Source organism: Cryptomeria japonica, chromosome 9 (genome assembly GCF_030272615.1).
Source record: "Cryptomeria japonica chromosome 9, Sugi_1.0, whole genome shotgun sequence".
NCBI lineage: Eukaryota > Viridiplantae > Streptophyta > Pinopsida > Cupressales > Cupressaceae > Cryptomeria > Cryptomeria japonica.
Genome location: NC_081413.1, coordinates 695,711,910 through 695,738,103, shown reverse-complemented (window position 1 = coordinate 695,738,103; position 26,194 = coordinate 695,711,910). Strand labels below are relative to the sequence as shown.

The following is a 26,194-nucleotide window of genomic DNA, read 5'->3' as shown; positions in this document are numbered from 1 at the left end:
AAATAATATAGTTAAATATAATTAAAATTTAATTAAGTTAATGAATGGTCAAAAGACATGAAATGAAAAGTTGTGTCTCCCTCAAACATGAGATATAAAAGGGAGAAGATAACCTCATTTGAGGGGGATAATTTGGGAATCAAAAGTGCAGATATGGTTTAAATAAGAAGTGTAGAACTGATTGTGAAAGGTCGTGCCCCTTTCAAAGGGTAGAAATAATGAAGAGTTACACTCTTTTAAAGGGTGCTAAGGGTGAAGGGTGTGTCTCTTGCCAAAGGGCATACATGATGAAGAGGTGTGACTCCATTGGAGGATATAAAGTGGAGAAGTTTTCATTTGCGAAGTGGGGATCCATGGAATAGAAAAAAATATATGAAGCATTAGAAGCAGATTTAGAAGCAAACCTAAGTTAGAATTATAAGAGAATCTGGAAGAATGATATGCACATTTATCAAAGAGATCAGAACACAAATACAAATCTGCGAATAGTAATAAAGCAGGCATTGAAGGAGAAGAAGAGGAAATATTAAATCAATAACCAGAGAATTAGATTTGATGGAATAGAAAGGATTTTTCACACACACACACACATATATCTGAGTATAGGCAGCAGATCAGATTGATATAAACAACAAACTTGTGCATTTAAAGAGGGAAACAACATCAAACTAAATCTATCCAAATTAGCACAATAGACTGAAAATAGACTGTTGTTTATAACTAGGTAAGAGGGTTCGGATTGCCTTAAGGCAACATCCGAACCCACATAGGACTGGGTCCTATCCTAAAAGGGTAACGTGCCCCCAAGACAAGACCGGCCCCATATCTCCACGCTACACCAAAATATGTACCACGCCACAATAAATCAAATTGGCATCAAAATGATTAAGGCCGACTTGGAGTATATGGGTTAAAAGCTCATATAAATAAAGTTAAAATGCAAACTCAATTTATTCACTTCATCTCTCATGCAATCAGCGAAATAGCTCTGCAATCAAAGGTGCGAAATATAGAAGAGAATTGTGCGAACTTGTTAAGAAGATAGAAGGCATCTGGTATTCCTTGATGCAGACTTGGTGTATTTAGAAGGGCAAATCTGATATGATAAAAGAGATTAGATTGTAATGTCCCCACTCTAGCAGATTGACCAAGTATATGTGCGTTAGCCTAGCTCTACATGGTCCCAAGGGCTAACGAAGGGTTCAAAGGGATCCTGGAGTGTTTTGGCCTAGTCATTTCCAGTTTGGGCCAAAACGAAGTTGATTTACTTAGTTTCAGGCATGCTTACTATTTTTAGTAAGTCAGCAGGACACAACGGGGGCTAGTTTTGGTGATTGGATTTGATACTCCTTGGCGAGAGCTTTCCGACGAGCTATCACTCACGCTATTCGGAGTCCGATTGCTAATATATTTTAATGCCTGAAGTTTTATTAAAGTAACATTTAATTTAATTGTAAAATATTAAAGTGTTACTTTAATATTTATTTTATGGAGATATGTGTAAATCAAAGGGGCAACCAAGGGAGACATAAGTGAATATTTTAATATGTTTTATATTGAACATGTTTTATCCCACATTGCTTGAGTGAGTTGGGTCGCCCCTTGGAGAAAGAATAAAAGGGAGCTTTTGTGGCTTCATTGGGCAGGTGGAATATGAGAAGAATTTGGTGTGTGAGTTGCAGATCCGTTCTTGGCATTAGAGGACGTCTATCCTCTCTTGTGACATTCTAGACGTCATTCCCTTGGGGTTTGGCCTTTGGAATCCTTTGCTATCAGCTTCATTTACAGGCAGATTGGGTGCTTTTCCAGCTACAAGCAGCAGCATTATTTGGTTGCATTTCCAGCTATAGGCCGCGACACTATTCACGCGGGTACTATTCACGCGACACTATTCACGCGGGTACTATTCACGCGGGTACTATTCACGCGGCACTATTCCCGCGGGTACTATTCACTTGGCACTATTCACGCGGCACTATTCACCTGGCACTATTCATGTTACTGTAGCAGCAGAATTAGAAACTTTGGTTGGAACATTATGTCAAAATGCTGGAGTATTTAGTGAGTTGAAAATAACCTGCTATGTATTTGATTTTTGTTAATTCTGGAAATAATATTATAACAGCAGTAGTTCAATTTCCAGCTTGCCTATTATTGTAAATTCTTTTAGTTCATGTTATGTGGTTTCATACCTGTGCAAAGACTTAAAAACAAAAAAAACATTGAAACATTAAACGGAGGAATAAGGAGTTGGCTGCAAACTGTTTGACTAAATTCCTATCAGCAGTGGGGTTAGTTTTTGGGCATTCTAGGGTGTCCACTACACAGATCTGAAGAGTGAAGCTAAGTATTGTATTGATGCAATTAATATTGAATACATAATCTGACCTGTGGGTCTTTAGTGCTGGGTTTTTCCGCCTTGGAGGTTTTCCCAGGGTATTTGTGTTGTTCTCTTGCTCTATTGTTTTCATTCTTGCATCTACTTGATTATGGTTTACTTAATGTTAGTAAATAATTAAATGTTAGAAATCTGATTACTGAATTAGGTCACAAATTTAACATGGTATCAGAGCTAAGGTGTTACTAACTTCAGATTTTAGTAAATCATTTGTTGCATATAGTTGCTGTTTGTTTTCAGATTAAAATGTCAGGTTTGAGGGCTGAAGATAGACTTGATGAAGCCCTTGATTTTGCTGCTTGGAAAGTCCGTATTCTATTGATCCTTGAAGAGAATGATCTGCTGAAATTCGTAGAAGAAGAAAGACTGTCCCCTCCTGAAGATGTTGAAGAGCTGAAGTAGTTCAAGAAAGACTCCCTCAAGGCTAGGAAGATCATAATTGAATCCGTCAAGAATCATCTTGTCACTGTCATATCAAAATTTGCGTCTGCCAGGGAAATGATCAAACACTTGGAAGGGATGTATGAAGTCAACAACCTCAGCATGGCTCTTGCTCTAAGGCAACAACTTCTTCACATGAAAATGAAAGAAGAAGACTCAATCATGGCCTACTTCATGAAGATCAATGAACTAAAGGACAAGCTAAGTACTCTTGATTGCCGAGTTTCGGATAAAGATCTTGTTATGATTGCATTAAAAGGTCTACCTGATGAATGGGAACCATTCATTCGTAGCATTGGTGGAAGAGCTGATCGTCTCAACTTTGAGTGTCTTCAATCTGATTGCATTGAAGAGGAATCTCGAATTGAGGTAAGAGGAAAACTCAAAAACTCTCACAAAGATGATAATCATGTTCTCTTAGCTAAATCTAGGAAAGGTGCACATTGGAAGAAACAAAAGAGAAGCAAAGATTTTAGATCCTCCTCCTATGATCCAAGGAAGAAGTCAAGAGATTCCTCCCACATTCGTTGCTTCAGATGTGATAAATATGGTCACTATGCCAAAGATTGTCAGAATGATCCCAAGGAAAGGGAAGTCAATTTAAATGAAGTTGCTGAACAAAATGAGGACTATCTTCTTATCTCTGCTCTATCAAGCAATGTTCCTACGGATAGTGATACTTGGATAATTGACAGTGGTGCCTCCAGACACATCTCAGGTTTTTGTGAGCATCTTTCAGATTTGATAGAAAAGGATACCAACCTTCATGTGGTAATCGGTGATGATGCTCGATACTGGGTAAAAGGTTCTAGTACTACCTCTTTAAAACTAGATAACTAGATTCAGGTCTTTCCTTACAACTCTGTGATATCCTTTTTGTACCTGGTATTAAAAGAAATCTTATTTCCATTTCTGCCATAGAAGATAAGGGTTTGCAAATAGCATTTTCTGAGGGGAAAGTTCTTGCTTGGTCTAAGAAATCTAATTTCAAAACTGCTCGTGTTATCAGAAATAGATGTGATAGTTTATATAAGCTTGCCGCTAATCCAATTCAAGCTCTCATCCATGAGGCCCCTGAATCATGAGAGCTATGGCATAGAAGACTTGGACATCTACACTTTCAAGTTCTTCCCACTCTCGGTAAAATGATTAAAGGTATGCCTAAACTTAGTTTATCTCATGATGATGCTTGTAAAGGTTGTGCAATGGGTAAGAATGTAAAGAACCCTTTTCATAAAAGTGATAGTAGGGCTAAAGAAAAGTTAGAGCTTATTCATTCAGATTTATGTGGTCCCATGTCTGTAGCATCTCCTAGCGGCTTCCTTTATTATGTTATCTTCATAGATGATTTCTCTAGGAAAACATGGATTTACTTTCTTAAATCTAAAGAGTCTAAATAAGTCCTAAACAAATTTAAAGAATTCAAAGTCTTGGTTGAAAACACTATTGGAAATCGAATTAAATGTTTAAGGTCTGACAATAGAGGTGAGTACACCTCAGGTAGTTTTTTATGATTTCTGTATTAAGGTAGAATTTAAGAGGGAGTTCTGTGTTCCCTACAATCCCCAGCAAAATGGAGTTGCTGAAAGAAAGAATAGGACCATTGTTGAAGCTGCAAGAGCCATGATTCATGATCAAGACCTGCAACCTTTTCTATGGGCGGAAGCATCCAAAACAACAGTTTACATTCAGAATAGATGTCCTCATCGTGCCCTAAAGGATGTAACCCCTGAAGAAGCCTTCACAGGAATCAAACTTGACATCAGCCACCTAAGGATATTCAGGAGCCCGGTGTATGTTCATGTGCCCAAAGAAAAATGAACCAAGTTGGATCCCTCTGGAAAGAAAGGCATCTTAGTGGGATACGGTGAATCTTCCAAAGCCTTCAGGATCTACATTTCAGATCAAAGGTATGTTGAGGTAAGTAGAGATGTAACTTTTGAAGAAGATATTGCTTTCAAAAGATCTAAAGGTTCGTTATCTGATAATAATGATATGGTGATTGAAAATCAAGATTCAAAAGTTGATGCTAACCCTGAGATACAGAAGGAGTCCACTGACCTCCCGGATCAGGAAGTTCAGGATGACCTAGTAGAACCCATGGACTCTACGGATATACCTAAGGATATTGTGGTCTGCAAGAAGAGGCCACTTTAGGTTAGAAACACTATTCAAGATGCTGAAGGATTTGCTGCTCCCAGAGGAACCTTTAGAGATAGCAAGAGACTCCAAAATCACGCCAACTACATTTCTGTGATGTGTAATATCATTGAGTCTGAACCTCACAATGTCGAAGAAGCTATGTCCCATCATGTTTGGAAATCAGCCATGGATGAAGAGTATGGGTCTATCATCAAGAATGATGTCTGGGACATTGTACCCAGACCCAAAGGTAAGTCTATTGTTTCTTCTAAATGGTTGTTTAAAATTAAGCATAATGCTGATGGTGGTATTGAAAAATATAAAGCTAGATTTGTAGCCCGTGGTTTTTCTCAAAAGGAAGGAATAGATTATGAAGAAACTTTTGCTCCTGTTGCTAGATATACTTCTATTAGATCTATAATAGCTATTGCTGCAGCCAAAGGTTGGGAGCTACATCAAATGGACGTTAAGACAACCTTCCTCAATGGTGTCATTGAGGAAGAAGTCTATATTGAGCAACCAGAAGGTTATGTAATCCATAAAAGAGATTCTCATGTTTGCAAGTTGAAGAAAGCCTTATATGGGCTCAAACAGGCCCCTCGTGCTTGGTATGAAAGAATTGATAAGTACTTACTAAGCTTAGGATTTCGTAAGAATGATGCTGATGCTAACATTTACTTGAAGATATATAATGATGATATGCTCATTCTGGTTTTGTATGTGGATGATTTATTTCTCACTGGTGAAAATAAATTAATTATAAGATGTAAGAAAGAATTAGCCTTAGAATTTGAAATGAAGGATTTAGGTCTAATACATTACTTCTTAGGGTTAGAAGTATGGCAAAAGCCAAATGAAATTTTTCTAAAGTCAAGGAAAGTACACTATTGATATTCTGAAAAGATTTAGAATGATGGATTGTAAACCCATGTCTACTCCTATGGAATCTAACTTAAAGAAGTTAAGTGTTTCTGCAACTAACTCTGATTTTGCAAATCCATCTGAGTACAGGCAGTTGATTGGATCCTTGATGTATCTAGTCAATACTAGATCAGATATCTGTTATGCTGTGAATGCCCTCAGTCAGTTCATGTGCTTGCCTAAACTTGTTCACCTGGTTGCTGCCAAACACATTCTAAGATACCTGTGTGGCACTATTGGTTATGGGCTGAATTATTCACTTAATACCTCAATCTTCTTGGAAGGCTATTCAGATTCAAATTGGGCAGGAAGTGTCAAGGACTAGAAAAGTACTTCGGGTATCTGTTTCAATTTGGGCTCTGCAGTAATCTCTTGGGCATGTAGGAAGCAATCTTCGGTAGCATTAAGCACCGCCGAAGCTGAGTACATTGCAGCATCTGTTGCATCTAGGGAAGTAGTGTGGCTTCGCAAACTTCTGGTTGGATTATTTGGTCAATCTAGTGGTCCTACCACCATTCATTGTGATAATCAAAGCTGTATAAAGATGTCAGTAAATCCTGTGTTCCATGACCGGTCCAAAAATGTGGAAACGCACTATCACTTCATTCGGGATATGGTGCAAAGAGGCACCATTCAGCTAAAGTATATTAGCATAGATGAACAGGTTGCAGATATTCTTACCAAACCCTTATCCAGAGTGAAGTTCGAATACTTCAGAGACAGACTTGGTATTGTGGAAAATGAAACCCTGGTTGAGAGGCAGTTTCAATCTCAGTGACTCTATCTGCAACGTTTTGATCATTCTTTGCTTGTGTGCAAGAATGAAAAGTATCCAATCTATGCTTGTGTGCTAGATGGAAAATTGTAATTATGTAAAGACCCACTTGTGTATTACACTTTCTATGCTTGTGTGCTAGAACCATCCTATGCTTGTGTGCTAGGTGGAAGATTTAATTCTATGCTTGTGTGTTAGATGGAATTCTAAAGGTTCAGATTATGTATTCTCTTCTTCCCTAGTTAAGAGGGAGTGTTGTTTATAACTAGGTAAGAGGGTTCGGATTGCCTTAAGGCAACATCTGAACCCACATAGGACTGGGTCCTATCCTAAAAGGGTAACGTGCCCCCAAGACAGGATTGGCCCCATATCTCCACGCTACACCAAAATATGTACCACGCCACAATAAATCAAATTGGCACCAAAATGATTAAGGCCGACTTGGAGTATACGGGTTAAAAGCTCATATAAATAAAGTTAAAATGCAAACCCAATTTATTTACTTCATCTCTCATGCAATCAGCAAAATAGCTCTGCAATTGAAGGTGCAAAATATAGAAGAGGATTGTGCGAACTTGTTCAAGAAGATAGAAGGCATTTGGTATTCCTTGATGCAGACTTGGTGTATGTAGAAGGGCAAATCTGATATGATAAAAGGGATCAGATATGAAGAGTGAAGCTAAGTATTGTATTGATGCAATTAAGATTGAATACATAATCTGACCTGTGGGTCTTTAGTGCTGGGTTTTTCCTCCTTGGAGGTTCTCCCAGGGTATTTGTGTTGTTCTCTTGCTCTATTGTTTTCATTCTTGCATCTACTTGATTATGGTTTACTTAATGTTAGTAAATAATTAAATGTTAGAAGTCTGATTACTGAACTAGGTCACAAATTTAACATAGACAACTTGCAATAATTCTACAAGTATATTGGGCAAAATTTAGTGTCCTCCCAAAAGGGGACATTGCATCTTTCCTCATTTGTCAAGTTTCTTTCATAAGGTTGGTAGGATGTGGTCTTTGATAGCACTATGATATCCTCAATAAATTTAAAATTTTTAATACAAAATATTTATCACTTTTTGATCACCAAGATTGTTTAAGGGTGAGATGGGAGCATATAGTAAGTAAATATTATTATTCACCAATTTTTGATTACCTATATCGTGTGAGGGCAAGGTGGGAGCACATGGTAGATGAATAATGACTTAAATATTTTTTTTTTCCAATAGCAACAATTCCTAGAAAGATGTAAAAATGGATTTCACATATAATATAATTATCGTGAAGATTCAAATAACAACACACTAAATTTTCCTCCACAATGCAATGCTACTTGGCGACTACAAAATATATGCTTCCACAAGAGGTCGAATTTTAGAAATATAAAACTTCTTGTAAACACCGCATTATATGCCTTAATCCAAATAAATCTTTGAATTACAAATAAAACCTTTATGTGAGATTTCCCTCAAGAAACGAAAGGGTTTTGGTCCTTTAGTCTTCAAGAAACCTGTTGTGACGTTTTCACACATCGCCCCATTGCAAATGGGGACCCATGTTTTTTGCTCGTTTTCGCTTTGCTTTTTAGGGTTTTGGTTTGAATCCAGTCGGTTTTGGGAGCTATTTGAATTTCCTTTTCTAGAATGCAAATTTTGAATGCAATGAATTCGCCAAAATGGTCTAATTTTCAATTGGAATGTTGATGCAGAGCTTAAATTTGTCTAAATGTTGAAAGTGAAATGTGAATTTTTGTCCGATTGAATCTTTTGACCAAATTTTGACCTTTTTTTGATTTTGATCCTGGGCATTGGAATTGATTTGTTTTCGCCTCGTGAAGTGTTAAAATGTGAAAAATCATGTTATTTTGGCCTGTAGGAGCAAAATCGCTCCTGTCCCTCAGTGAAGGACGGGAGCTTGTTTTCAAATATCTCATTATCCCTGCAGAGTCAAGACGAATTTCAAGTTGGAAGTGATGGAGAACGGCGAGATCTTTCCATTGAATATAAATTGAAGATTTTCATGAGCACGAGAAACGCCTCCAGGAGGAAAATCGCTCCTGTCCCTCAGTGAAGGACCGGAGCTACAAATTCAATTTTGCCTTGTCCTTGCGAGATTTCGATGACTTGATAATTTGAAAGGGTCCAAAGGAAGATGCTTTACCAAATGAATATAATTTGAGATGCAAAAATGGAGGAGAATGACCTAGAATGACCAAATCGCTCCTGTCCATCTCCAAGGGACCAGGGCGAGGTACCTTGTAGCTCTCGTCCCTCTCCCAGGGACCAGAGCGATTTCCTTCATTAGTCAAGATCCAGGCAAAAATCAAGGCAAGTTTACGTACAAAGACAAGGAAAAACATGAGATGGACGCATTGAATACAAATTGAAGATTTTTTAGACGTCCACAAGGTTCCAGATGGCCTAGTTCGCTCCTGTCCCTCAGGAAGGGACCAGAGCGATTTTTGTTATAATTGCTTTTCTGGCCAAGTTACAGACGATGTCAAGGCATGGACGAATAGAGTAGAGCGTGACGAGTCCGTTGAATATAAACTTGGAACCTGGCAAAGTGAAATGAAGGCCACAAAAGGAAGATCGCTCCTGTCCCTCTCCAAGGGACCAGGGCGATACAGTGGTGATGTTACTTCTCATGCGGGTGCAAGGTCGTTCCTCCCTAAGTTCAAGACCGATCCAAGTCAGGACAAGGTGGCAAAGGACATTTCAAGGCGTCTTCATCATGCACAAACACTCAAAGGTCGTTATAATGAAGAGATTTACACACTAAGACCTAGATCGCTCCTGTCCCTCAGGAAGGGACCAGAGCGATGTTGAATATATTGGTCATTTCTTGCAAGTTCTACGTAAGGTTAAAGTTTCGCAACGTCTTAGAGGGTCCACGGTACCTTTTGAAGATGATACACAGAGATTTTGAATGTAATATGTTCATCGTTTTGAACATGGAGACCATATCGCTCCTGTCCCTCTCCAAGGGACCAGGGCGATTTGCTTTGGATTCTCAAATTTTGCCCCAAGTTCGTGCTAAGACAAGACTTCATAAGGATAAACAAGGTTCAAAGCATCATTTGAAGATAACTTGCAGGAGTTTTGAACGTCCAAACGTTGCTAGTCATGTTAAAAACTCACATCGCTCCTGTCCTTTGGACAAGGACCAGGGCGATGGACACCCAAGGGCACTTATGAACGCATGTAAGACGATCAAATTCGAAGGATTCATCATAATGATCAATGTTGAACGTGGAGATGAAGGAGTTGAACGTGAAAAATGCAAAAATCAAGACAAAATCATGGATCGCTCCTGTCCCTCTCCAAGGGACCAGGGCGATGAGGTACGTATCTTTCCATCTTCAAAATATTTTGGCGCTCAAACACATTTCTTTAAATTTATTTTAAATGCTAAAATCGATGGATTGCAAATTTAATTAAAAATGGCATTTAAAATTTGCGCTTGATATTTATTAATTATTTTTGCCTTTAAAAAAATCGAAGTTTATTAATTAAAAACGATGGCAAATTAATTAATTATTATAGAGCGCTTGGTATTTTATTGTTTTATGAAGGTCGGCCTTTATTATTTATTTAAAAATCGTTTAAATTGCTTTATTTTTACAAAAGTCGGCCTAAATGGTGGTGAGAGGTGTGAGCGCTATAAAGGGAGGAGTAGTTTATTTCATTTTCACATCATCATTTATCATCTCTCATATGCGACTTGGAGAAGGCAAAAGAGGAGCGAATTTCATACAAAGGAAGGGCGAAATTATCATTCAAGAGGAGGTGCGAATTGTGTTCAAGGTGCGAGTCTTATCAATAGGAAGATACAAGCATTATCAAAGGAGTTCGAGTTTCAAGTTAGGCGAACTTGCCAAGGACATTGAAGAACACATCAAAGACTCCAAGGGTGGCAAATTGATAAAGAGGACGTTCCTTATCCTTGAAGGAGATCACGTTGAAGCCATCTAATTTTGATTTTGCCTAGGCAAATTCCTTGTTTTGCATTCTAGAGTTAGCTCTCAAGTGAGGTATGACGATATGGATTTATTGTTTTGATTTTGAATTTTGATCGTCATAGCTTAGATTTTGAAATTTTGAAATTTTGAATTCATAGCTCAATAGTCGTTTTTTAGGAAATAATAACTCAAGGATTTATTATGAAGTTTCCTAAAATTTGCTCTCTAATTTATGTTATGTATTGCAAAATCATGTTACTAATTTTGAAATGTTGTGTAGGCATCAAATGGAGATCTCTTCAAGGAAAATCAAGCCGGATCAAGGACGGTCTTCGCCAGGACGGTCTTCGCCAGGACGATCAAGTAAGAACAAGGGCTCGTTGAAGAAGCAAATAATTCCAGATGAATTAATTAAAGCAAGCTTCTCAACAACATCAAGTTGAATATTTACCAAAGTTACAAGTGTCAGATGAGGTGGCATCCTAGTCATCACGTCTCCAATCAGTGAGGTCTATCTCAGCATGTCCAAATTCAATGTACTTAACTCATGGAAGGTGGCACAAACTCCGATGTACCTACCCTGGCTATCCATTGGTCGATTTTTCTAGAGAGGACATGTGTCCAAGCAATACAATTTTATCATTGGTCAAGCATTAAATGTTATGTAATGGTTGTAACAAACCCTAATTAGGGTTTTCATTGTAAAATCTTGGCCATTGATCTTGAATTGATCAAAGCCATCAAATTGTATTGTGGGCACTATATAAGCCCAGGCATTTCATTTGTAAAGGCGATTAATTAGCAATAAGTTAGAGATAGCATGTAAATAGTTGGAAGAGTTAGAATATAGTTGATAGAATAGCAATTAGAGTAGAATAGGAGGACAAGGCAAGAAATTGTTGCCATTGATTGTAAACAAACTCCATTTTCATTGAAGTAATGGTGAAGTGTGTCGTTTCTTGCAATTTGCATGGTTTCTTGTTGAGTCTTCAATCTTAGATGGTAGATGATTAGATGAATGGAGGAAATGCGATTGATTAATGGTGGAATTCGTACATCCATACTACTAGCAGTTTGTTGATTGCAGACTTGCCTTGCGTAGTCAACTGGAATCATTCAGCCTAAGCTCAATTTCAATTTGTCACTTCTTCATTGATATGCATCAACTTGATGGTGTCTATGCCTGTGGTGATGATTTGAACATCATAAAGCTTCCCTTAGAAGATCGCACTAGTCTTGTGTAGATGTTCCATTGAAGTCAAAACAAGATCTAGTTAGAGTTTCATCAAAAATCAAGTCATTGCTCCTACATTCTTAGTATTAGGATTAGATCCTCTCTTCGCCCATCCTTTTTCATTTTTTTTCAAATCTAAGTTAGTCAGAGCCTGTGTTCCAGCAAAGCAGATCGGAAGTTCAATGTAAGTCCCCTTGTGATCCCAGCAAATCACATCATACCACTGGAGCTTGTCCACATGTAGAGAGCCTACTAAAAGGAACCTTGGAGTCATCCTAACTGATCCTTTATGCGAATCTTCAGCAGTTAGAGACTTTTTCTCAAGAGAGGATAAGATGCCTATTGGTATTTTTTTCTTGTGTATGATTGTGTATAAAATACACGTCAACAAAACCAAATGCGTTTCACCCTTGGATCTCCAAAGTCCATGGGTTTTCATCTTCAAATCCTATAGCTAAATACAAGACTCAAAATATGATAGAAAAGATTGAATAAATTCGTAGATATCTCAATCACAACCAAGCACCTCAATTTATAGCACTAGTAGGGCGCAAATTCCAACTGCCCATATTTCTTACAATGATAGCATTTAAAATTTTATTGTAATCCTTTCCCTAAAATAGCCCTCATCTTTTCATGAATATGAACTTGTAAAATTACTCATTAGTAAGCATCTACAGTGTATAGAAAAGTCTGCAAACTGTATAGAGGTTGTGAATTTGCAAAATAACCAAATATATGCCTAGTACTAGGCTACAAGAAAATGTACATCAAAGCAATGAACAGTTTAAAAAGCATTTTGAACAATTCTGAGGAATTGAAATTGCATTTAAATAAATAAAATACTAGAGAGGGTAAGATATACACAAACCACCATGTTGAAGTGCCCAAAAAAAGTTGCAGCTAGGACTTACAGAAAATGTGTGACTGCTTGGGAGCTTGCCAATTTGGTCAGGCCCCAAAATTTGTCTTTGAACCTCCATGGACAATCAAATAAAATTATATATTGGATTTGTTTTTTCTGTTAATCTTACATGCATGTATAATGAAGAACAATAAAGTAAATGATAAAAGGAATAGTAGGAAGTGTGTCTACTTTTGCTCCTGTGTGCATGGAGGGTTAGGAGATGTAGACTCCTTAGATAGCAAAGAAACAATGCAATACATAATAATATAGAAAGAGGGAAAAACATAGCAAACTATCCCAAGAAAGTGAAGTTCAATGGCATGTACAATGCACCAAGAGCTAGAGAGCTGATATAGATTGCTGGAGTATTGCAGGGTGCTGTAGAAATGTGAAAATGTAGAAGATTGAAGCTCTAAAAACTACTTCAATGCATGAAAGGGAGAAGGAAGCTCATTTGAAAATATCCATCCTACAAGAGGCTATTTTGGGCAATGGAATAAGCAAATGATTGTTGGGGTTTCAGAAGATGCTGCTATAGAGAGATGTTATGTAAAAATTGGACCCAAAATGCATTTGACAGGGCTCTTGAAAAATGGCTGTACAATTGCACAATACAGGATGAAATTGCTGTTGCATGGATGTCTATGCAATTGGGTTTTAGTCTAGGGACATAGAGAATTTGAACTTTAAAAAATGAGAAGTTACAAAATGATTACAAAAACATTAGAAAACAACATATAAAACACAATTATGCAAACAAACACAAAACTTTGGCATCTAGACTAGAAAAAATGGCCAAGGATAGGTTAAAATGAGTTAAAGAAGATAGCAAGTTGCTTATATCCTACCTCCATTCAGGTCTATTATGGACAATGTGGTTGTTGTAAAACAGGAGACATTGTTAGAAAAGGTTCATTATTATTCCATATAAGGGTCTAAAAAGCTTACCTTTAACTTGGCAATGCTGACAACTAGGGCCGTAAGACTTTAGTAGCATATTATAGTGCTAGGATCACTCATTTGAGGTGTCTAGCATGTTAGAATATTTGGTAGGGATGTCTAAATTATGTCCTAATGGGCTGTTATGCATTGTTGACTTATCCAACTATAGGGTTCATCATTTAGTCTTTAAGATTTATCATTCAGCTCCAATTTATTGTGTATTAATCAAGGAATTTTTAAACTATTGCATTCCTTGGTGCAATTGATTTGTAAGAAAGATAATATTGGCCTCCTTTACTCTGGGATTCATCTGGGAGTGACTCTATACCAATGAAGACAAATAAAAATTTAATCAGTTGATTGAGATCACATTACATGTCATGGAATTCCATGATTGCTCTCAATAATATATCAAGAATTGCACCGAGGCCTAATAATAATAATAAATCGATCGAATAATGTGACAGTTTTGTTTGCAGCATGTATGTTGTTTATTTTTCAAGTTAGCAGTGCCTTTTTTTTATTGGGAAAGTTATTGCAGTGCTTTTCATCTTTGAATGATTTATTTTAGTGTTGAAGAGCTCAATGGACAACACAAGTTTCAAAAAAAAATTGTTGCTTATGTTAGTTCTTGGTATTGAGTATTTTGTTAGGCTCAATGTTTTTAACATCTTTTCTATCTGATTACTTCCATGTTGCAGACCAAGGGAGAGAAGGCTGAGGTTTGTGCTGGAATTAGTGCAGGGTATATCAGTATTGTTGTTGGAACTCATGCACTCCTTGGGAGTCAAGTGGACTACAATAATGTGGGTCTTCTTGTGATTGATGAGGAGCAGGTAAATATTCTATGCACATTTGAAGATATTATAATTACTTTTAGTTTTCTTAGCCGAAGTATATTTTTGAAATTTCTTGATGGCAAGCTTAAGAGCTAAATTAATGAACTGTTTATGTATATTTTTGCCTCATGTTTGTAAGACAATAATTTAAATAATTTAATATACATTACTTTAACTCATCATAGAAAAAATCATGCAATATACATGAAAAAATTCTTTAGTAGTTGGTCTTTTCTCTATATGGGATCCTGTTGATAGGTGTTTTATGACCACACCAACACAGAATGGCAACTTTCTGATGGATATAGATTCGTTTGGTTGATGTTGCTAGTAATCCAAGGGGACTTATGCACACTTGAAGAAGACTTAAACAAATTTCTGAACTTTCAAGGAGATTTGGTGAATGATTTGACAATAAATGGCTCTTTTTTAGGATTTTTTAACAAGAAAATGCAGAAAATAAAATGGGAAAGAGTTTAGGAAGACTATTCTAATTCTAAGAACTCAATAGAAAATAGTGATTGATGCGAGATCAACAACACTATACTTCGCCGCTGGCAGACAACTATATAAAGAGGGTGCAATCTTTATAGGTTGTGTTTGTAAGATTATAAACTATCAATGAACACAATCAGAGAACAATGTTCGTCCAACAATTTAGATTAAGAACACACATATAAGAGCTCAGTTAAACCTTGCACTGTGGAAAGAAATCATCTATCAACAAAAGGTACGAGCAAGCGATCTCACCATAAAACACTGCAATCAAATTTGTTCATCTAAATGCTTGAAACAAATCTAAACTAATTGAGGAAGGTGAAACCATGCAAGTTTTGAAACAACACAAGTGAACACCAAAGCTTTCACTATTATTATCTCAGAAACTTATCGCAACAATTTCATACAATCTCCCTCCTTTACAAATGAAGGGGTGAACCCCTTTGATAGGCTTCCAAGAGGAAAATGGACAACTGAGATTACAAACCAATCAATGGATAAGATTAAACATGCAAAACCCTAATTAGGGTTTGACCAAAGATTCCCAACCATGACTCCAAGTAGTGGGAATAATCATAAATGAAGAATCACGCCACTACCTATTAATTACTCTTTGCTCCCAAAAATGGCATCCATAATGCAATAAATGCACCATTACACTCAAAATCGCCCATTATGCATTAATGATCCACTACCTCCTTGAATATGCTTGTCACCATGCAATTAATCAGCTACTACTTGGTCAAATGCCCGCCAGCAATAAATGCGCCACTGAAATATCCCCTTAACTTATTTTTCAATTTTTCCAGTTTTCAAACATCATAAACACCCGTTAAGGTTAGGAAATATAAACTCAATACTGCTGAAAGAGAACCCTTCCACTTTCTGATCACCAAGAGCCCAATGTGGGAAGGTGAGAGCATACGGTAAACAAGGGATCATTACCTCGAATAATCAACTGAAAATACAATGTTGGGCGGCAAGCTAGCCCCTTCCACTTGTCCAACGGGCAAGAGCATTTTAAAGTAGAATCACTCAACCACTTTTCAGCGGGAGGACAATCATTACAATTCTGAAAAATAGATCACTCTACCACTTTCCAGCAGGAGGACAGTTGTTACAAACATGGACATGGATCACTCAACCACTTATTTAGCGGGAGGACAGTTATTACAAACATAGAAATAGATCGCTCAACCACTTATTCAGCGAGAGGACTATGAAAACTTCTGAAAGTAACAAATAGGCGGCTAGGCCATCCTCTTCCACTTTTCAGTGGGGATACAAAATGTAAAATGCAACTAAATAAAGGCTGATCAATACTACTGAATTCAACATTACAATGAGAGCATTGGCTTGCAGATTACAATAGGAAAATGATATCCAGACACACCAAAATGTTAGGAATCAATCCTCTAATAAATAGGAACTATCCAGCATATGAAAGTACTTAAACAAGTAATTAACCCAGGTCTGATATGAAAAACAACAATCTGAAAATACAGATCAGCAAGACTAGAATTCACTTAAACGCTCATAACTTTGTCCTCGCAGCTTCGAATGATGTGAAATCAAATGCAAAGGGGCCTAGGAGACAAGGCATCCACTCCCAAACCAATAGATTGCTACAACTTGGTTCAAATCATCACTGCATGCTTTCCAATATTCTCCAACATGGTACGACCTAGGAAGTAGGGCGATTTTCTCTAGAAAATCCAAATCAACTCCAAAACCCACGAACTTAGCAAAATGAATCGCCTAACACAGAGGAAGACATAGGAAAGATACCCAGAAGCAGCGATTGGACTCCGAGAGACTTATGAATGATTTTCACGATCAACTCCATACCAAACATCAAACTCCAACACTGAAAACAACACTCCAAAAATCAAAAGCATCAAATAACTTCATCTTCCTTAAGCTCAATCTGCTCCTTTGAGTGAGAAACAATCACAATATTCTGCTAGGGGGTATCTTTCAAGCTCGAAATTGAAGGAGACTAGGAGGTAAGCATCCCTCAAAGCAATGTCTGAAATGATTTCAGCAGCACTTCGTTATGATAAACAATAGATAGTCTCAAATGAAGGCCAAGGCACTTATTTATAACTTTCTCCTAAATCAAACCTCCTTTCCCTCCAATGTGGGACTAAACAATGACATTCAAACTCACTTTAATTTGCATTTCATTTCATCCCTTCACCAAGTCGTTCCATTTTGCCTAGACAAGACACTTTATTAAAATGCAAAAAGCACATAATGTGAGCGCCCAACATATAGTTGAGAAAATGACTTTAATATAACTTAAGCAATCCCTTTAATAAATCATCCATATTGCCTTAAGTTATAATCCAACTTTAAACAACAATTTCCGACAAATCAACCCCCTTCAAGGTAGCAAATATACTTCATAAAAATATCAATAAAGTGTGTTATGGCGTCCAAGGTAATAAAGTGAATTATTTCATAAAATTAACTTATTTCTTTCTAAGGTGTCCATCATGCCTTATAAATAATTCACTTATAAACTATTTTTCCTCAACCATGAAGTCGCGACATAAGCTCTGACTTGCCAAAATAGCTCCAAAAATGCAGGAAGACCAATTGCTCAAACTAACCTGCTGGAAATAGCCATCTGAACTGATCTACTGAAACCCTGCTAAAAATAGCACTGCTAAAAATAGCACTTACTAAAATAAGCATATCGCTAAAAACACTGTGTCCAAGTGCATTTTAGCCACATTTTGAGCAGGCGTCACAACTTACTAAAAATAGTAAGTCTGGAAAAGTCTTCGGATTCGTTTGCATGTCACACCATTGCAAGGCTTTCTGAAAACCCAAAAAAACCCAGAAAAATAAGCTGTCCTTGCCCCCACTTACTAAACATAGTAATTTCGGAAAAATCCTCAAATTCACTTGCATGTCACACCGTCACGAAGCTCTCTAAAAACCCAGAAGGAATCCATAATCAGAACTGTAAAATTCCAACATGCAAGCCACCAAAATTGCCAAAGTATCCTCCTAGAAAATAGGAAACCCTACTTATTGCCTCCGATTGACCAACGGGTCTCAGAATTGGCCAACAGTCCCCAAAACCAACTAGAGTAGAAAATTGGATGACCATTATCCCTTTTATTTATAGCCAATGCGACGAACCTGACTATGTTGGCCTCCAGCTCTCCTACGTGTTAAGTTTGGATCAGATTTAGAAAAGCTGATGATTTAAATTTGTATATGTATTCTAGATGTATAATTCAATTTGCAGAATGTTATTCTATAACTGATATCTTAATAAATTTCTGATTGCAGGAAAATATCGAACTATACACAGTTCAAATTTATCAGATTCTTGATGCCGTGTGCACAGTATTTTGTCACAGGGTTATCGCTCAGAGTATTCTCACAATATTAGCAATTTTTCATTGGTGACATCTTGATGTTGTGTGCACAGTATTTTGTCACAGGGTTATCGCTCAAAGTATTCTCACAATATTAGCAATTTTTCATTGGTGACATTTCAAATGAAACATGTGCAATAATATATGTATATGTTTGACGGTCACATAGGGTCACAACTCTATGTGAAACCGACATGATTTCACATAGAGTCGTGACTCAATTTGAGTCCACAATAATCTTTGATCAGCGATAACAAATTGATAGATTATAATGCAATAACAATCGGTATAGCAATTGACTGATTATATATTTAATTGGTAATATAAGACTATTACCGATTACATATAGAATATAATCGGTAATATAAGACTATTACCGATTACATATAGAATCGACGATGTGTATAAGCACCGATAGTTAATCAAACAATTATAATGTAATCAATAATGGTACACAACAGTAATAATTGATCATGATATTACATTATGATTATAATGCAAATCAATAATAATCATAATGTAATATTGTCATCGATAATCAGAATACTGATCTGCAGTAGGTAGAGGATAGGGATAATAATACAAATGTCCAAGGCCGATAGGCCACTTGGACATTTGATTAGATCGGTCAAAGGAATCCGACCGAAGCTACATATCTTCAACACTCCCTCTTAGCTAGGGAGGAATCCTTCTATCCTTTAGTAAGATGCATCACCTTATGGCGATGGTATGAGTAGCCTCACTGTATGTGTAAGAGGAAGATATCACCTCACTGTGATATGAAGTATTTATGGCATGTCCATGGATATCAAGTCACATGATATCCACCATACATGTCTCTTTAGATCATATTCACCATTATGGCTTGTCCACGGATATCACGTGTCATGATATCCGCCATCATTGTATATCTAAAGAAATTACTACATGGCATGTCCACAGATTTCACGTCACATGAAATCCACCATGAATATCTCTTTATGTAATATCCACCATTATGGCTTGTCCATAGATATCACGTCTCATGATATCCACCATTATGGCATATCCATAGATATTACTACTAGAGATATAAACCATTATGGCATATCCATAGATATCACGTCTCATGATATCCATCATAATGGATCAATCAATATCGTAAAATCGTCACCTTACGATAATGATCAGAAGTACAAGTGTTCATCATTGAGAGATCGTCACCTCATAATAATGTTCACAGGGGCTCCTCAAGCACTGAGCCAAAGTAGTCATGGAGTCACACACATGACACTAATCATGAACCATATCAGATTAATAAGAGTTTACTCTTTAAACATCTTAGAGAATACATTAGTACTATTAAAACAAATCAATGTTGCTACGACTCAATCTCAACTAGAGCTACATTTTCTACCATACCAAGCTTACCTCAAAAGTATGCAAACTTTGTTCTAGAAAAAGGCTTGGTGAGGATATCTGTAGTTTGTTCATCTGTACTATAACATATCTCAACTGAATAACATTCCTTTCCACCATGTCTCTAACATAATGATAAGGAATCTCAAAATGCTTTGTTCTGTCATGAAACATAGGATTGACAAAAAGCTTTATACAACTCTGATTGTCACAATGGATGATAGTCCCGTCTAAGGATTGTCCAAACAATCCTACAAGAAGTTTTCTGAGCCACACAACTTCTTGAGCCCCCATGGATGCTGCAATATATTTTGCTTATGTGGAGCTGAGTGCAATTGAAGATTGCTTCCAACTGAACTAGGAAATCATAGCTGAACCCAAACTAAAACAACACCCTGATGTGCTTTTCCGATCAATTACACTCCCAGCCCAATCAGAATCAGTATACCCATGAAGGTTCAGGTCCACATCATTATATTTTAAACCATATCCAATTGTGCCACGCAGGTATCTCAGAATATGCTTTGCTGCAACTAGATGTATTTGTCTTGGTTCACTCATTAACTGACTAAGTGCACTCACGGTTCTGATAGAAGTATATCGGGCAACAGGAGCAAAAGTTTCTTTGTAGTCAATTCCCTCCTTTTGAGAAAATCCTCTAGCTACAAATCTGGCTTTATATTTTTCAATACTACCATCAGCAGCATGTTTAATTTTGAAGAGCCATTTAGAGGAAACAATTGATTTACCTTTTGGTCTAGGTACAATGTCCCAAACATCATTCTTTAGAATAGATTGGTATTCTTCTGTCATAGCATCTTTCCAAACTTGAAGACTAGAAGCTTCCTTAACACTAGTGGGTTCTAACTCAATGATTTCACTCATTAATGCAACATAGCTGGAGAATCTGTGTGGTCTTTTACTTTCCCTGAAGGTTCCTTTTGGTGCTGCAAAACCTTCAGCCTCTTGCATCATTTTTCTTGCCCAAAGAGGTCTTTTCCGGTTTACAACAATGTCTCTAGGCCCGTCAGTAGGAACCAAGGGCTCATTTGGATTAACATCTTCAAAAAGTTCACGAGTCTCCCTTTGAATCTCAGGAGTACGGTCTTCTTTCATACTTTGAGGAGGCTCTTGATCTTCAATGTCTATCTCATGGATATCCTTGGATTTTCTGAATGCAACATCTTCTTCAAAGATTACATCCCTACTTAACTCAATCAATTTTTGTCCTGGAATATAGATCCTATAGGCTTTAGATGTTTCACTGTAGCCTACAAAAATTGTTCTAGTTTTGATATTTTATCTTTGGGTATGTGTATGTATATTGGGCAACCAAATATTCTCAAGTTGCTTATATCAGGTTTTACTCCTGTGAATGCTTCTTCGGGTGTTTTGTTTCCCAAAATGCTGTGAGGGCATCTATTTTGAATATAAACAGTAGTTCTAGAAGCTTCAACCCAAATGGAAGTATGAAGATTTTGGTCATGTATCATGGCTTTGGTTGATTCTACAATGGTCCTATTTTTCCTTTTTGTCACACCATTTTGTTGAGGGTTATAGGGAACACTAAACTCCCTCTTAATCCCAACATCACTACAAAAGTTTCTAAAGTTATTAGAGGTATACTCTCCTCCATTATCTGATCTTTAAGGTTTTGATTCTTTTCCCTGATATATTTTCTACTAGGGCTTTGAATTCCTTAAATCTCATTAGTACTTCATCAAATTCTTTACTTTTCAAAAAATATATCCAAGTTTTCTTAGAATAGTCATCAATGAAAATAACATAGTACAAGAACCCACCTAAGGAAGCTACTGTCGTGGGGCCACATAAGTCTGAATGAATAAGTTCTAAAACATATTTAGATCTACTTTCACTGTTATGAAAAGTACCTTTAGTGTTCTTCCCCAAGGCACATCCTCAAGTTCCTTCACGTTCTTGGTTAAGCTTGGGAACTCCTGTCACCATCTTTTCCATCGAAGGTAGAGCACCAAAATGAAGACGCCCCAATCTTCTATGCCAAATCTCACATGTGTTTGAAGAATCATAAATTAATGCTTGAGAAGAAGTAGTGCAAAGTTGATAGAGACATCCATTGCGAACTCCTATAATTTGAGCCTTCTTGATGTTTGTCTTCTTGGGCCATGCTAGGACCTTGCCATCCATGAAAGCAATTCGGTAGCCTTTGTCTTCCGAGGCTGATATGGAGACCAAGTTTCACTTAATCCCTGGTACGAATAATACATCAGTCAATTGTATGGAGATGCCTGAATTTAGTTGTAGAGTAGAGGTCCCAACTCCTTTCACTAAATAGCTAGAGTCATCTCTAATGATAACTTTCTCATTTGATGTTTTCTCCACCAAGTTATCTAGATGTTCTCTAAATCCCGTGATGTGGCGTGATGCCCCACTATCAATTATCCAAGTGTTGTGACCGGTAACCACATTACTTGAAAGAGCCGAATAGAAGATGAATCCATCTGAATCTCCTTGAGGAAGGGTTTTGCCAACATGTGCAATGGAAGCTTGAGGCATGGTCTTGGTAGGACATTTCATGGCATAGTGTCCATATTTGTCACATCTAAAACATTGTACTTTTGACATATCCTTCCTTCTCTTGGACATAAAAACACCATTTGATTCTTTCTCTTTCTTTCCCTTCTTCTTGGTGGAGTGTGTGGCTAGAACATGAATGTCATCGTTTGTGGAGCTTTGTCCAATCCCTCTTGTGATTAGTCTTGACTCTTCTTGAATGCAATCAGTTTTTAGACGATCAAACTTAGGAAGTTTAGATCGTTCTCTTATCCCTTGAATAAATGATTCCCAAGAAGAAGGGAGACCATTGAGGGCCAACATGGTTAACTCTTTACTTTCAATTGTGTGACCAATGGTGGAGAGCTGGTCTCTCAGTTCTGTTATCCTCATGAAGTATGAGGTGATAGATTTGCCCTTGATCATTTTTACATGATGGAGCTGTTGCTTTAATGCAAGAGCTCTACTAGTGTTATTTATCTCATACGTACTTTCTAATGATTTGAACATATCATAGGCTGCTTCCAATTTGAGATAATCTGTGCAATATGATCTTTCACTGCATCCACCAACATTTTCATAGCTTTATTGTTCTTTTTCATCCATTGGAGCTTTTCACTTTCTTCGTCAGGTACTGGTATAGCTTTCTTTATGAATTCATCTAATTCGTTTTCTCTTAAAGCAAGCATGATCCTAAACTTCCAAGATACAAAGTTGGAAGCTCCTTCAAGTCGATCCTCAAATCTAACACCATTCACCATTTTGATGTATAGAAGGGAGTTGAAGAATTCGAGGATATATAGAGAATAGTCTCACCTATATAAATCTGATCTGATCTTTTTCTTATACTGGCTTTGATACCATGTTAAGTTTGGATCAGATTTAGAAAAGCTGATGATTTTAATTTTATATGTATAATTCAGTTTGCAGAATGTTATTCTATGACTGATATCTTAATAAATTTCTGACTGTAGGAAAATATCGATCTATACACAGTTCAAATTTATCAGATTCTTGATGCTGTGTGGACAACATTTTGTCACAGGGTTATCGCTTAGAGTATTTTCACAATATTATCGATTTTTCATTGGTGACATTTCAAATGAAACATGTGCGATAATATATGTATATGTTTGATGGTTACATAGGGTCACGACTCTATGTGAGTCCACAATAATCTTTGATCAGCGATAACAAATTGATAGATTATAATGCAATAACAATCGGTATAACAATTGATCGATTATATATGTAATCAGTAATATAAGACTATTACCGATTACATATAGAATCAGTAATGTGTATAAGCACCGATAGTTAATCAAACAATTATAATGTAATCAATAATGGTACACAACAGTAATAATCAATCATGATATTACATTATGATTATAATGCAAAACAATAATAATTATAATGTACTATTGTCATCGATAATCAGAATACTGATCTACAGTAGGTAGAGGGTAGGGATAATAATACAAATGTCCAAGGCTGATAGGCCACTTGGAGATCTGATTAGATCGGTCAAAGGAATCCGAACGAAGCTACTTATCTTCAACACTATAGAGACACTTGGCACAGTTTCTATTTTGAATTCCAGCAATGAAATGTCCTCTTCACACTTGGAGAAAAACTTCTCCAAACTTGATGCTGCTTCTTGAGTTTTGCGCATTGTGCTGGAGAACAAGGAAATATTTTCAAAATCTTCCTTTGAGGGGGATTCCACGAAGAAGAATTTGTGCAACTTGCCCTCTAGGAAGTCAATTGTTAGCTCCTCATCAATCAACCTTCTTGCAAATAATGCTTCAATTGCATTATGGATTTTTTTCTAAACCTTCCTAACTGATTCTTTCAATGATGCTGACTCTTTGCTAAAACTTTCAAAAAATTCCTTCCTAGTGCAAACTGCATAAAACCACTAAGGGAAGTCAGACATTTCATTCTCTTGGACGACCTTCCCACCAACCAAAGTCTGCTTGGGAATTCCGATTAGTTCTCTCAGGTGCGGAATTGTCAAATCTTGATAGATATTTGCATCTTCCCACGAATTGTTCGCAATCTCAAGCCTGTTCTGGATAGCAAGAATTCTCCAGTGGAAGTGAGCCAAGTCTTTAATGACTTTTCCAGCTGAAGCGAAGACATTCTCTATCCATTCCTTAGAACACTGAGCTCTCCTCATTTTTTCAATGCCATCAATGGATTTCCTGGGAAGAGAAGGGGGAGGAACAAAGGATGGATCTTCTTCTCTGAGTAGATGCTTCAAGCGTCGTAGATATTTGCACAAGGCTTTGTCTCGCTCTTTAGCTTCTTATTCTTCTCTCCCATTCTTTTCATTTGCTCTTTCAGTGCTAAGGAAGATTCATCAAAGTTTTCCACCACGTATGCCTTGGAAGCACGCCCTAAGTTGACCTCTTTGATTTCATATTCATTGGGCGTGATTTCACTCCTATCCTTGTCCACTCTGGGCACAACTAAGTGCAATGTCTTGGATCTTGACTCGTCTCTTGCGATCTTGGAAAACTTCCTAGCTGCCTTCTTCTCTACTAGCTTATCTAATCAGCTTAGAAGTTCTTCCAATCCTTGTGCAAAATCCATCTCTTCTTCCGGCTCCTTCCTCATCCTTTCCTTCAGCCAATCTAGAGTGGCTGCCAGCTGATCCTGAACTTCTAGTTGCACTTGTTCCTGCAAAATCTCCTCAAAAGTGTCCAAGTCTCCAAGATTTGTTTTCATGAAACAATCTTGATCTTACGGTTCTGGATTAGGAGGAAGTTCTTGCCTTGACTCTCTTGCTGAACAGGTCTATGGGAAGTACTAATGCTGATAATATCTTGTGTCTGCGCCATGTCAAGATCATCTTCCTGTGGCTGATTTTTTGCAATTCCTTCCGAGAACATCTTAACTTCGTGCACACTAGAAGGGCTAGCGGGTGACTGTGCTTTCTCTATCCTTGGCCTTTTTTTGCTACGGCTCTTTTTGCTGAATTTCCTTTCTCTTCCTCGCTTGTAAATTCCTAGGAACGTTTTTCTCTTTCCTATGCTCTTGTCTTTCCTATGGAATCTCTTATTTTGTGGGCTAGGCTCCTGATGACCCTTCCATTGCTTCGATATGGGAGTCCAGGTCTCCCATCAACTGGTAAGTCAGGCAATCATTCTTTGCCTTTAACTTTATGGTGTGCTGCTCAACCCAGTGCCTAGTGAATTTTAGGACCGACATACTTAAAACATTCAAATCATCAGCCTCTGTCTTTAACCAATCTAGAGCCTGAATAGGCCTACCCTTAAGATTTTCATACTCTGGTTGAACTATATTTTCATCTTCCTCGACCTGATCTGGCACTTGAATAACTTTACAAATTTTTATCATAGTAAGGGACAATTTGGAAAACATCCTCTTCCCGACTTCAAAGTCGTCCCTGGCATTGGCGTAGTAATCTTCCAACTGGATTTTGTGCTTGTGCTTCACTCCAACAACTATCCTGATCTTGTTGCATGGATCAAAGAATGACCTTGCTGTATGGAATGTCAAGTGATAAAATAAAAGTTCATCTACAGACTTTTCAACCGCTGCCAATGTTGGACACATCTTTGCGTAATCTCCTATGACGATTGGAAATTCTATTGACAACTTCTTCTTTTGGATTTTGTCATAGACAATCAATTGCCTGGTAACCTCCAACAACACCATTTGGTCTGTTGGATATCTTGGCAGCTTGTACGACTGGTCAGAGAACTCTTGGACCCAGATGTGAGTGAATTTTGGAAATTGGATATACCAAGCTCCGTACTTTTTTTATCAGCTTTCTAGCCTC

At 37.3% G+C, this 26,194-nt stretch overlaps 1 protein-coding gene across 1 annotated transcript in view; it reads left to right on the top strand.

The window, feature by feature from the left end:
* LOC131073944 (ATP-dependent DNA helicase At3g02060, chloroplastic) overlaps positions 1-26,194 on the top strand; it is a 228,435-nt gene that overhangs the window by 47,313 nt on the left and 154,928 nt on the right. Inside the window, exon 4 of the mRNA XM_058010469.2 lies at positions 14,423-14,557. Coding sequence (XP_057866452.2) covers positions 14,423-14,557 — 135 coding nt within the window. The remainder of the gene's footprint in view (positions 1-14,422; positions 14,558-26,194) is intronic.